This window comes from Elgaria multicarinata, chromosome 3 (genome assembly GCF_023053635.1).
Source record: "Elgaria multicarinata webbii isolate HBS135686 ecotype San Diego chromosome 3, rElgMul1.1.pri, whole genome shotgun sequence".
NCBI classification, from domain to species: domain Eukaryota; kingdom Metazoa; phylum Chordata; class Lepidosauria; order Squamata; family Anguidae; genus Elgaria; species Elgaria multicarinata.
The window spans coordinates 94,096,171-94,109,607 of record NC_086173.1 but is presented as its reverse complement, the minus strand read 5'-3'; the positions used below and the strand labels follow the sequence as shown (position 1 = coordinate 94,109,607).

At 39.2% G+C, this 13,437-nt stretch overlaps 1 protein-coding gene across 2 annotated transcripts in view; it reads left to right on the top strand.

Moving 5' to 3' along the window:
* CLINT1 (clathrin interactor 1) overlaps positions 1–13,437 on the top strand; it is an 84,188-nt gene that overhangs the window by 38,929 nt on the left and 31,822 nt on the right. For both annotated transcript variants that reach the window (XM_063120927.1, XM_063120926.1), the window contains exons 2-5: positions 7,815–7,919; positions 8,476–8,572; positions 10,230–10,338; positions 11,237–11,401. In XM_063120927.1, the coding sequence (XP_062976997.1) occupies positions 7,815–7,919; positions 8,476–8,572; positions 10,230–10,338; positions 11,237–11,401 (476 nt within the window). The remainder of the gene's footprint in view (positions 1–7,814; positions 7,920–8,475; positions 8,573–10,229; positions 10,339–11,236; positions 11,402–13,437) is intronic.

The window sequence follows — 13,437 nt, the reverse complement described above, 5'->3', positions numbered from 1 at the left end:
GTCACTGTCTATTAGTGGTCTATCCTTGTTCTCTTGCATTACACAAGGGCCTATAGTCCCATTGGTTTGCTAATGAACATTGTTATTTGAGAAGTAAAATTCTCGTCAGCATTTAGTGCATTTCTTTTTGGAAATCTAAATTTACCTGAGCCCAAGTAAATAGTTTTACTCTGGAATCCACACTTCTTTTAGCCGTGACTGAGAAGCTCTCAGTTTTTGGGATGTTTGGGAAAGATAACAAACAGCAGTGGGGGGGGGGGAACACCCTTATTTTTCTGACCTACATACTGGAACTTAAATGAGAGAAGTCTTATAACTCTTTTTTAAGATACGGGAGGTGGGGGTGAGAGAGGAGTAATACACACATAGGCTAGCTAGTAATCCACTATTGGGGATATTAGGAGGAGGACCTTATAATTAGCTGTATTATGTTAAGCCTGAATAGGGGTACATGAATATTGGTAAGAGGGCCAGGCCACACATGCCCACTCCACCCCCATGTCAACACCTGCCTGTGTTTAGTGGGGAAGTCTACAGAGTGGAGAAGTCTCCACATGACTAGGAGTCCTGTTTTTTCAGTTTTCTGATCATGCTCAGGATCCTACTTATGTTCAGGCGAATGTGAGTAGAAGCCCCCTGCAAGCCTCCCCACTCAACATGGAGAACATAATGATATTGGGGGTGGGCCTGGCATGTGCGGCCTCATCCTTCTTCTCTGTGTTCGTGTACCCTATTCAGATCTAATACCTGAATAGGGCTCTTTTGTAGTACAGAATGCTATTCCTGCAGTGGCTCCAGAATTGATTGAATTAAATCACCAAAGAAACAATTTATGCTATTGATATAAATTGATATAGCATACAGCTAGTATAAAATGTATACTAGCTGGATGCTATAACAAATAAATTGTATACCATTGTCAAAGGGGGAAAAAAAGATGAGTATTGATACAATCCAGAAGCATAAATCCAAAATCACAGGTCACAAAGCCCATATCCACTGCAGAATGATACCTGCTCAGAGGCAAGAGAGAATTCTTTTTAGTATTCTCTGTACATGAGGACAATAAGTTCATTCATTTCCTTGAAGGCTAAGGCTGTTTACTAGGCAGTAGCAATAGCTTCTCCCTTTCCTTCCGGTGGTGGCAGCCAGGAATACTTTAAAGCAAACCAGCATTCTACTTTGAAGTGCCCCCTTTAATTAATTAAATAAAAGCCATGGTATCAACAAAGCACTTTGCTTGTGCAATGGGGGATGTCCACAGGCACCATGTTGCCTATCCCCTTAACATGGGCTCAGTGAATAATTCCAGTAATTTTTGGAAGATAGATCAGGGTCTATTGCTAGATTGCTGGATGATTTGCTGCAAGTTTTGGGGTTTTTTTTTAACTTCCAACTATTTAACAACAATTGTAACAACTGGGCTGTTATAAACCCTGATCTGTAGTAACTGAGATGTAGATTTGAATATGTAAGCCATCCCTTCATGAGGTGCAGTAGATTGTTTCCACTCCCTAAGCTACCATTTGCAGCTGGCCCTCCCTTCCCTTTGGACTGAGAATCCGTGGGAGAGAAGTGTGTCTATGAACTCATCCATTCTGAAGATTTTTCTGAACTGCTCTTAACCTCTGGATATATCACTGGAAGTCTGTAGTAATTTGTCCTATTATCTTTCAAATTAAGCATTTTAAGAAAACCACAATTAGCAATTCTATGGGCCCCAAAGAGAGGCTTGGGCACCATAGGATATTTTGGATTCCTGGATCCAAGGTTGGAGACACCACACCAACCTCAGACCTGGCAGGCTGAGCTCCCCTCTGCCTCTCCCTTGTAGCTGGTGCAGAGAGAACAGGACAACCTGCCTCTCCAAAATCACAAAGGCGACCTTGGAGAGGACACTGAGGGGTGTTCCTATGGTGGGGAGGGGCCTGAGGAAGTGGGGATACAAGCTACCCCCAGCCTCCTTCCCTCCCCGTGGGGGAGTAAAAAGAAAAGGCAAAAGTAGAACCAGGCAATCTTCAAAACGGAATATTTATAGAAGTTTATTTACAGTGCCAAGGTACCGCCTATGCGTTTCGAACGCAACTGGGCTCTTCCTCAGGGCTGTTAAAGAGTTTGTTAAGTTGTCTGCAGAACGCTGCTGCAGACAACTTAACGAACTCTATAACAGCCATGAGGAAGAGCGCAGTTGCGTTCGAAACGCGTAGGCGGTACCTTGGCACTGTAAATAAACTTTTGTAAATATTCCGTTTTGAAGATTGCCTGGTTCTACCTTTGCCTTTGGCTTTTCTTTTTACTCCCCCACGGGGTTTTCCTTCCCTCCCCGACACCTCAGCTAGACAGGTGAAAAAGCCCGTCTAGCAAAAATGCAGAGCAGAGGAAGCATGCCGCTCCTCTCTTTATGCAATGGATGGCTGTAAGCCTCTGAGCTCGCAGGCTTATGGCCATACCTATTGGATTGCACCCGTAGTGAAGATTTTATAAATATTTTTGTGTGGCTACTATATGATCACTTTTGAAACTTGTTTTCTGGAAATAACGTTTGATAGGAAGACATTTCCAATGTGTTTTCACTCTTAAATAGTCAGGCACAGAATTATATGGGAAAGATAGCAAAACCTTCCTAAAAAGAGGAAACTGGCAAAAAAAAACCTGGCAAGAACCAGACATTCATGTATTACTGCATACAAATATGAAGGGCCATTAATAGAAAAGTAAATACTGCTGATGGAATTAAGCTGGTTACTCCAAAGTAGCTTCTCTACTTTGCAAGTATTTACTCAAACCGCAATACAGATTCTGATAGAGTAAATAATATTTCACTCTCTTTGTTTCCAAGATGTCCGTCCATGCACTTTGCCCAAATTTTCTTGCTGGTTTTGTCAGCTTGTTCATATATTACCTAGAAGCAGGCAAAGGAGATGTGAGAGTTGCACACAAATTCTGGGAAACTTAATTCACTAGCTGTTCTGTTTCATGTTGGTCTTCACAAAAGCAGCAGCTAAACATAAACATTAAAACTTCACCTAGCTTAAACATCATTCTTTTATAACTATTACAACAGGGAATTTACTTGTTTAGCATCAGTTTTGTTGAAACTGTAATGGGGTTTGAAATTAGTTTTGTCCAATTTTATTCATACAGATATTTCATTAAATAGTTCATGACAAAGATTCTAATGGATTAGGTTTTAAAATAACAGGCTTGTCCCTGCCAGACAATAGCTTGGATCTTGGATTATAACAGGCTTGGATTATAACAGGCTTTAAGCATAAAGTGCTCATAGTCCATTTGTCAATCCGGCGATTGTGTAGCCCGTTTTTGTTTGCACAGAATTCTGTTGAACAGGATTCCTTGGAAAAGGTCCAGGATAAACTAACCAGAGAGCCCCCCCTGGTGTCTGAAAGTGTCCTCAGATATCAAATTTATATCAATCACAGGAAGTCTTGGCAATCAAACCAGTCATTTTTTCCCCTCACATCTGGAAGTGAAAAAAAAAACTGCTTTAAAGGTCACAAGCATCATGGGTAGGGCATGGATTGAGGGCCATAGAAAACATGGGAAAGGAAGAATAAAACTAGATTTCCACCTTTTTAGAAATAGTTATTTTTAAATGGCCTGGAACGCAGCCAAACTACACAACCCGCTTTCTCTCCCCACCCCCACCCCTCCATTTACATTTGTTGCTGAATGAAATGTGGCTGAAAGATTTTTGTTCTGGAATGTTAGATCTCTTCTTGGGATTTATGACTGCTTTCTCCTGTTTGCTGAGAACAATATTTTTATAGCAGGATAGATTCAGAAATTGAGTTTGCTGCTCCACTTAGTGCAGTTTGTAACTTGTTTGGGGCTGTGTCTTATTCTTTAACTTTCCCCAATCTTGCTGTTAGCTTTATTCCTGAAAGTTTAATTGCTACTAACTGAACTGGTGTGTGTGCGCGCGTGTGTGTTAATGGGTGCTTGTGGCTTTTCTTTCCTGCATGACTTGCAATCTGAAGCATTTAACTTGGAGAAATGTAGGAAACACTTCATCTTAGACTCTTTCCTCCAGCCCTTCGAACAAGAGCTTGGGGAAAGGTTGTAAAAACAGAATCTTTCCCATTTGATCCACAGGTATTCCTTACATTGGACAAGGAAACTAGTGTGCTGAAAGCTACAAAACTTCTAAAGCCTGTCTTGAAAACCAGTTCCATATGAACAGGAATCAAAAATGGCATGAGGTTAACATGTGCCTGTAGTAAAAGGGGATTGCAGAACTTTAGGCTTGAGCCATATATTTTGAAGAGATGATCTTTAATGGTGAATAAATAGAGTTCTAATTGCAGCTATACAGATCTGCTTTGTTTTGACACTTATTCTAATACACGTAATGGTTTTCATTTGTTGACTTATTTAATTCTGATGCACAGTTACACGTTCCTTAGGCACAGAAAAGATAAAATAGAATTTTACCCTAAGGCTCCAAGGATTTCTTGCTGTTAAAACTGTAAGGTTTTTTTAAAAAAAGGTTTGATTACTACTTATCTCTACTTTCAAGTCATAGCAAAACAATACAATAAAATTAAGCTAAATAATAAAGTGTAAACAAAGACCATAAACATCAATAAATCGGTCTTAAAATAACTCCAAACTGTTGAAAATAGTTTCTCACATTTCTTCTTAAGCTTCATGGGGTGTAGAGATAGCAAATTTCATTTTGGAACCAAACTTGAGGCCATCACTTAAATGAGTTGTCTTTTCTGTCTAGCAGCTGTTTTCATCTCCTTCACATTAGGGAGATTTGGCCATAACATTCCTGGCTCATCTTAATGTGGGGAGGTGTGAAGACTTCACAAGGGGGGGGGGGGAGACTATTTTTTATAGTAATGTAGGGCTAGGGCTGTAAAACCCTCCATAGGTCAGAACCAGTGCCTTGATGCAAGTCTGGAAGCTAACCAATGGCTAGTACGTTTGCTGCTGTAGTGACTTAATGATTCTGCCTTCCTGCAGCTGCCAGGAAGTGGGCAGGTTCTGCATCAGTTAAAGGCTCTGAAATTTTTCAAGAGTCACCCCATATAGAGTTGACCCTCAGCTATAAAAGCATAGATGCTTGTAAAAAGATATTTGTTCTTCTGATAGGGACATTGTTTTTTGATTGATTGATGCCCTGTCTTTCTACCAAAATATGGAACTCAAAGGCAGCTTACAAAAACAATTTAAAATAGATTAAAACAAGCAAACACATTAAAATACAATAAAACTTTAGAATTACAAAATAAAACAGCACCCAACCAACTGATCAACTTACAGGCCAAAGGCCTTCTTGAATAAAGCAGTCTTCGCCTGCCGTTGGAAAGCTAATGGAGAGGAAGTGAACCTAACCTCCCTCAGGAGGGAGTTCTACATCCTGGGAGTGGCCACCACCAAACACACCTCTCATGGTTGCGGTCTCAAGAAAAGGGGCTGCAGATAGCTGCCTATACAGTAGCTACTGGCCACAGCCATCACTAGTTTGTTCATGAGGATCTTAAGGATGGAAACAGGGATATTGCCAGCCAGCACACATAGATAGCATTAACATCCTTCCTTCCTTCCTTCCTTCCTTCCTTCCTTCCTTCCTTCCTTGAGCCCCTGGATTCCGTACCTTCACATCATACAATTGCCCTGTTTGGATTCAGTTTCCGGGGTTACACTTCATGTTGTCAAAAGTAACTGCTGAGACTTCTACAGTCCTCAGCGCCAGACATCTAGGGTTAGGTCTGGTTCCAGGATTCTATACAAACCTGCCCATTCAGGGAGAGTGTTACACATCCAAAACAGGTGTAAGCACACAATCTGGTTCCAGGGGGAACCTTCCATAATTTCTATTTTGCCTAAACTCAGTTTTTGTCCTCTATCAATTCAAAATGTCCATTAGGACTTGAAAAACCATTATGGGGTAGTATCTATTTCTCCAACCAAATCCAGATCCAGTTAAACAGAAATTGAGTGATGATGTTGAAAGGTCCTGAAGGACTCAGAATCACCAATGGGATATCCATTCTGAGGCCTTCAGTGACCTAAAACCTAGCCTGATTGAAATGGGCCCAGTTACCTCTAGGGTGAGCCACAACCTCCTGCTAAATCATGGGTGGGAGAATAGAAAACGTGGAGACTGGCCAGCCATTACCAAGATGTTTTAGATATATCACAAGGGTGATATATTTTCTTTAATTAAAGCTGCATCAACTAGAGATTCAGAATTGGTAACGTTTTTGTAAACGCAGCTAATAATTTCTTCATTGCTCACTAATGGAAGCTTGCTTTTCTGAGGGCAACTGTTTAACTGACCTTACAAAAGAGGACTGTGTCTTCAAGAAGATGGGCAACGGCCAAGGGAAGCAGAGATGATCACCTGTATCCCTGCAAGCACCCTGCCTGTGTCCTCAGAAAAACAAACTGAAATTCACCCAGATAAAACATGGCAAGAGAGTAATGAGGACAGCATAAATGTGAACTCTACATTAATTGTGGTATCCAAGTTGGATCAAATGCTGGTGACTTTATATGAAAAGTAGCAAGTAGAAAGCTCTGCCTCTGGATGGGAAAAGCCAGGGAACAGCTCTCTTTAACATATTTTTTGCATCCTATGAAACAGATAACTGAGTGTGCGCTATAGACTCACTTTCTCCTTGTCCAAGTCACATGTATATAATGGGCAAATTATATGCACAAACTGTAAGACAACTGAAGAAACTATATTATATAATATTGCATGCCTCCATGTGTGTACTCTAAATGTATATTTTTAAAAAAGACGTCCACTTTCCTGGTAGCAGGACTATCTGAAAGCACATCTCCATTTCTTGCCAATCTGGCATTTTTTTTAGTGTAGAGGAATAGATGTATTTATTTTCCTCCTCCTAGACTTGGATGATACTTCTTATTTCAGACAGAGCAGCTCCAAAGTGACCCTCATATTGAAATTCTCATGTGGCAATTCTCTCTCATCCAAATGTCTAGCTTTCTAATCTATGCAGCCATTATATTCTGTGGGAATAAATCTGTCTTCCCAAGTGGGTTTGAAAATTTTAAAGGCATATTAATTAGGCAAATCTTGCCCGTAAGGATTTATGCAGAAATACGAGTAAGAAAAAAATAAAAGGTTTAGTATCGGCTATAAAGTACTTTGTATGGTTGATACTAAAGCTTTTATTTTTCTTGCATTTCTGCATAAATCCTTACAGGCAAGGCTTGAATGTACAGGTGATCCTTAATGTTATTTTTATCTGAAAGCAGGAGGTTTTGTAGATTTGCCATCATGTCCCACCTTGTTTAGCCTAAGAACCTATTGTAATGCTCAACACCTTTTCTCCAGCTTCTGCAATTGTTTTGGCATCTCCTACAATGAGACACATTGTTTAGTTTTCATTTGGGGGTGGTTTAAAAAAAGTATACATCGTTCATCTGATTAAGTTCTAGATTCCTGCTAAATGCCGTGTGTGCGAGAGAGCAGAGGGAGGCAAGTAGCTATGGCTAGGATGCTGCCATCTTCAACAGCTCAGTTTCACTTTTAATTTGACCAAATGCCATTTTTAACTGGACTGGTTCCAAGTCTAATGTGATCCCTAGTCTCTGATCTGTATTGTGGAAGGTTAATGGAATAGTAAAACCTTCTTAAAGATAGTTAAATGTGTTGCAGTGTCCTCGGGGTAGCTTCTCTACTAAAGATGTTTTCTTTCCCACCCTGTAGAGGTATCTCATTAAGGTACCCACTAGTGTCATTATTAAGTTTTCATGTGTTTCTCAGTTTTGATGCTAATCTCTGGGCATGCATTCAATTCTGTTCTTTGCAGCACCAATGTGGTTATGAATTATTCAGAAATCGAGTCTAAGGTTCGAGAAGCAACCAATGATGATCCATGGGGACCTTCAGGGCAACTCATGGGAGAGATTGCCAAGTAAGTGATAATTTGACTCAGCAGTGAAGAAAGGTACATCTTTATGCAGAATATAGTTCCTGCTTCATCACTTCTGAAGAATATACATAAATGAGATGAAGAGAGAGGAGTATTAATGGTACAAGGCTCAGAAGGATGGCCACAAGCAACTATTTACTAAAAACTATTTTCATGATGCATTATAATTTGTAGCATAAAAGATTTCCTTTGGGCCAGGGTCTCGCAAAGTATTTTTCAGAAATACAAAACTAGGAACTTGGGGCTTCTTCATATACATAATGTTTTCTCACAAAGGGCAAATGAATGGCATGATGGGCTAAGATAACAAGGGACTCCTAGTTTTTTTCATTATTTCCATTGAGGGGGGAACAACTTATCAGCATTGCTAATCTAGTGAGTAATTCTAGATATGAAATACTTCAGTAGCTCTATATTTAGCAATGAAGCTTTAATTTAGAACAAGTCTGCCATCTACTGTCAAATGCAGGTCCTAGCAGACATTACTGAAAACAGCACTGTAAAGATAATTCCTCCTTTATTTCCTTTCGTTTTTTAGGGCAACCTTTATGTATGAACAGTTTCCAGAACTTATGAACATGCTTTGGACCCGAATGCTAAAAGACAACAAAAAGAACTGGCGGAGAGTTTATAAGGTATGTGTATAAATGACTTTTCACAATCTTTTCAGGATTTAATTTTGTTCTAAACTGCACATACTGAAGAACAAACACAACTGAATGTTTTAATTTTACCACAGTGTCCTGTCATAATTAACTCAGTTTTGTGCTTTCATTAACATAATATCCATGCTAAACTTCACAGGTTTCCATATCCTCTGTGTGCAATTAGTTTGAGCTTGATTTTAATCAAGTTGATTTTTTTTTCTGAGTATGTTTTAGGGGGAAAGCCTGTGTTAAAAAACTAGATTTCTTTTTCTTTTTCTCTCTCTGAAAAGGCTCTTATATGAACCCCTTCTAGCAATTTTGATTTTTATTCCTGCATTAAATTTCAAATAGGGGATCCTCTATAATTTCATCTTTTAAAGCAAACAACCCTCTTATTGGCCTTCTAGTGAAAGCCCTGTTTATTTATTTATTTTAAAATGTTCCAAATGTTCCCTTTAAAAGTAAACTTCGATTTGAAGCCATTTGGGAATCAATTTTTATATCATGTTTTTATACTGTTTGTTTTACACTTTGAATTGTTTTAGTTTTTGTGAACCGCCCAGGGAGCTTTGGCTATTGGGCGGTATAAAAATGCAAATAATAATAATAAATAATAATAATAATACCACATTTACCTCCTTACTTTTCATGCATTGTACTGGCCTCCCCAAAAATCCTCATTTTTATGAATTATATTTTAACTTAACTGGAGAGAGAACCCGTTACTTGAGTCTCCTCTCCTCCCCACCCTGCCTCCTCCCACTGAGCTTTGGTGAATATGTTCATCCAGCATAAATACCACCATACTAATTTTTCCTTTTTTCCTATAGCACTAATAAAGTCTTTTAAATTTAAAATATTGTGTATCAATGGAATTAATTGAAAGGCAAGGTTAACCCCCCTTTTTTAAAGGTACTTTCATGTTATAGTGATTGTTTACCCTGAAGCATAATGTAAATTAATTTTTCATGTTCCTAAGGATACTTGGAATTATCTGCAAACTTTCAGTTTGTTGCAATTTATAAACTTGCTTCTGCCTATATCAGAACAACTTATTCAGATACAATTTTTAAAAAAATGAAGGCGGGATATCCTGGAAGTTGTAGGAAGTTCACAAAATTAAAATACTTTTCAACTTATTTTTGTTTTGAAGTTTCCTTAAATTTACCTGAAAATACTGAGTTTTGTACATCAACACATTTCCTGCAGAAAGCTACATAGATAAATTGCTATAAAAACTGCTTTTAAATGGAAAAGCACTGGGGAATAAGGCAATTGCAAAAAAGAGAGACACAAAAGAAAATTGTTTCATTCTGTGGAGTTCAGAATCTTTTTTTTTTTTCTTAAATTGCCTTAACCGTTTTTTCTTTCTTTCTGGAGAACAGTCATTCTTCACGCAAATGACTTATGATTTAATGTTCTACTTTTTTTTGTCTTAGTGAGTAAATGCAGTTTTAAATGTGTACACTGTCTTGTCAGTGGTTCTTGCTTTAAGATACAACATGCTTATAAATGGCTTATTTAAACAGGAACAAGACTTGCTTTTGCTTACTAATTTTTATACATTTAGGCTCTTCTCTTTATTGCAGTGAAAGTACTGATGGCTTTTGTTCATGCAATCATAAGGTGCTTTGTATTTTTATAGTCTCTGCTGCTCCTATCTTACCTCATAAGGAATGGATCAGAGCGTGTTGTTACAAGTGCCAGAGAACACATTTATGATTTGCGATCCCTGGAAAATTACCACTTTGTAGGTGAGCGATAGAAAAATCTTATAAGCAAATTAAAACAGTAGTTGGAGTTGTCAGTCACCTGAACCAGCTTAGAAGCTTCCCCACTCTAATTAGAATGTGACTATTGCCGGTTGTGTGAAGAGTGCAGAATCCAAGACGTGGGACCCTAGAGTATTAATTAGTGAAGACAAGAACTTGCAGAAAAGACTGGCTAATAACAACAGAACCAACACAACATGAGTGTTCGGGTTTATATTAAAATATGCACTAGAGACTGGTCCCCTGTGGTGTGTGTAAAGGAATAGCTTTAATCATATGGGAAGAAAAGGTTAGAGCTCCAAAACATACACATCTGTTTGAAGCTGGGGATTTTTTTTCCTCCCACCAAATAATATTTACAGTGCAAAGGCAGCAAGGCCAGTGTGTGTTGTGAATAAGAAAGAGGCTTAGAGAAGTGAAGCAAATTTTAGTTTGTAGTGCACTCCAGCTGACAGCATTTTAAAAATACAGTTTTGAACCAAGACAGAAATCTAGCAATTAGCATTTTAAAAAAGAAAGAAATGAAAACTAGCTTCCCCCACCCCAAACTCAGTGAAGAGGGAAGGTTGCCTTAAATGGGTTAAAATGGGCAAAAAAATGTATTTCCAAGCATGCATCATGCTTTTAAATCTCTTTTTAGACTAACCTTAGTAGATGAGCACCAGTTAGGAAGCTTTATAAATTGAAATTGCTCTCAAATGCTATCCCTTAGCTTTAGATGAAATTTGTGGTCATAAAAATTGTAGTGTTCACTCATTATAGGGAAGTGCTTTGGAATACCATATTCTTAGGGAAAATATGGTGTTCACGTCATTTAAATTTCTCCAAGCCACCTAATGCTTGAGCTTAATTCATTTCCTTTTTGCACCCTTTTTTACAGATGAGAATGGCAAAGACCAAGGTATAAATATCCGCCAGAAAGTGAAAGAAATGGTAGAGTTTGCGCAGGATGATGATAGACTTCGTGAAGAGAGGAAAAAGGCAAAGAAAAACAAAGATAAATATATTGGGGTTTCTTCAGACAGTGTTGGAGGATTCAGATACAGTAAGTCCAGCACTGTGGAGGTGGGGTGGGCATTTGACATATTGTGGTACTATCTTGGTTTTGTGTGTGTAAGGAATATTTTAAATATATATGGCACCATAACTTGAATGGTGTAGATCTTTGCATAACCAGATGATTGGAGGAACTCAGCAGTGCAGACATATAAATGTCCACTCAGAAGCAAGACCCACTGGATTCAGTGGGACTTAAATGAGTATAGGATTTCAGCCTTAGTCTATGAGACAGACAAGATAATAAATATATAGTGGGAGAGGTTTCCATTAAGACTCCTTTCAATATCCTTACATTAAATCCAAGAAGGACAAGCTCCTTAGATTTTGGTTTCTCTGGCTGCATGGCTCACTTCTATCAAAACCGCCTAGTTCAGTGGTTCTCAACCTTTTTTGCTCCATTCCTCCCTTTCACCATTGTTCAGAATATAATTCCCCCCTTCCCAAGATAGTCTAACTCAAAAGGTGCATTCCAAATAATATGCATATAATATTGAAAATCTTTTATTTTTTTCTATATTATTCCCATTTAAAGGGGCAACGCAAAGCATGACCCCTTCTACATTCTCAGCCCTCATGCTTTGTGTTGCCCTTTTAAATGGGAAGCTTGAAACTTTTAGGATTGCGAGGGAAGTGGGGGGAAAGAGAGCAAAGGCCTGGCTTTTGCAGACGACATGACACTTTTCTGGGACATTTTTAATAACGTGTAGGAAGACATAATCTACAGGACATCATACTTTGCTGGATAGTGGTCCCAATTACCCCCCTGGAACCCTAAAATTCCCCCCTTGTTGAGAACCCATGGCCTAGTTGGTTAGTTTTGGACTCACTATCAAGTACTTTGGACAGCAACAAAGCCCTCTCTCTTCTACGCGATGCTATCCCTGCATGCTGTGATGTCTCTGTTTATATCAGAATCGTATAGCCTAGGCCTTGTGGAGCTTTACAATTTTTGGCTGTGATACAGATGTGTACATGCTTTACACGGGATGGCACCATGACAAAGCAACACCCAAGTGGGATAAAGAAAGATAGATAGATAGATAGATAGATAGATAGATAGATAGATATCCATCCATCCATCCATCCATCCATCCATCCATCCATCCTACCCTTCAAATATTTTTTGCAGGGTGGATTGGGGTGTGAATAAAGGGGAAGCAGAGTTATTTAGCAGTGTGTGTGTGTGTGTGTGTGAGGGGGTTGTTGATCTCAAACTGCAGATAATGTTTGGCTAACGTTATAGTAGCTGCCTTGAAACTGGCGCCCTCCAGAGGCGTGGGGCTGCAACTCCCATAATTCCCAGCCAACATCACCAATGCCCCTGTCAGGTGAACCTTACTAAACCTTTCAAAATAAAACCTTCTAAACCCAATGGTAAAAAATGAAAATAGAAGGCCAGCAGGCGGGTGGGGCCTCTCCAGTGTTCTACAGCTGTCTGCTTGCTGGCCAGAAGTTGTGGGGCTATGCTCACTGCAGTGAACAGAAGAACTCCGTACTTCAGTGTAGCTGCCCTAGCGAAGCCTGGTGTTACATATTTTGGGCTATCCAGGACTTCCCCACAATCCAATGGTCTGTAGGGGCCTGATGGATACATGGGGCACGGGTGGGGAAAGTGCCTTGTTCATTGGAGTATTAGAAGAAAGCTGCCATGCACCTACTGGAAACGTGCAGAAAGAGGGTTGTGGGTCACTCATGTGTATGTACTAGAATGGTGTTTTCATATGACTCATTAATTAAGGAGGGTGTGATGGTGGACTCACTGTGTAAACTATTACAGCTGTGACTAAAGTACTCTTGATTTCTGTGTGTCACCATGCACTGGATTGCCCCATGGGGAAGCTAGATGTCTAGCTATTATGAATTAACGTGGCTCAGTTAATGGGAACTTCAGCACAGAGAGTGAAAGATGTACTTGTGCCAGGGCTATTCCTTCAGGTTAAAAGACGGCAAGCAAAACCATAGTTTTATTTAGAAATTCTAGGAATTCTTGAGGGCATTGTCTTTAGTCAGTTTTAAATCTTC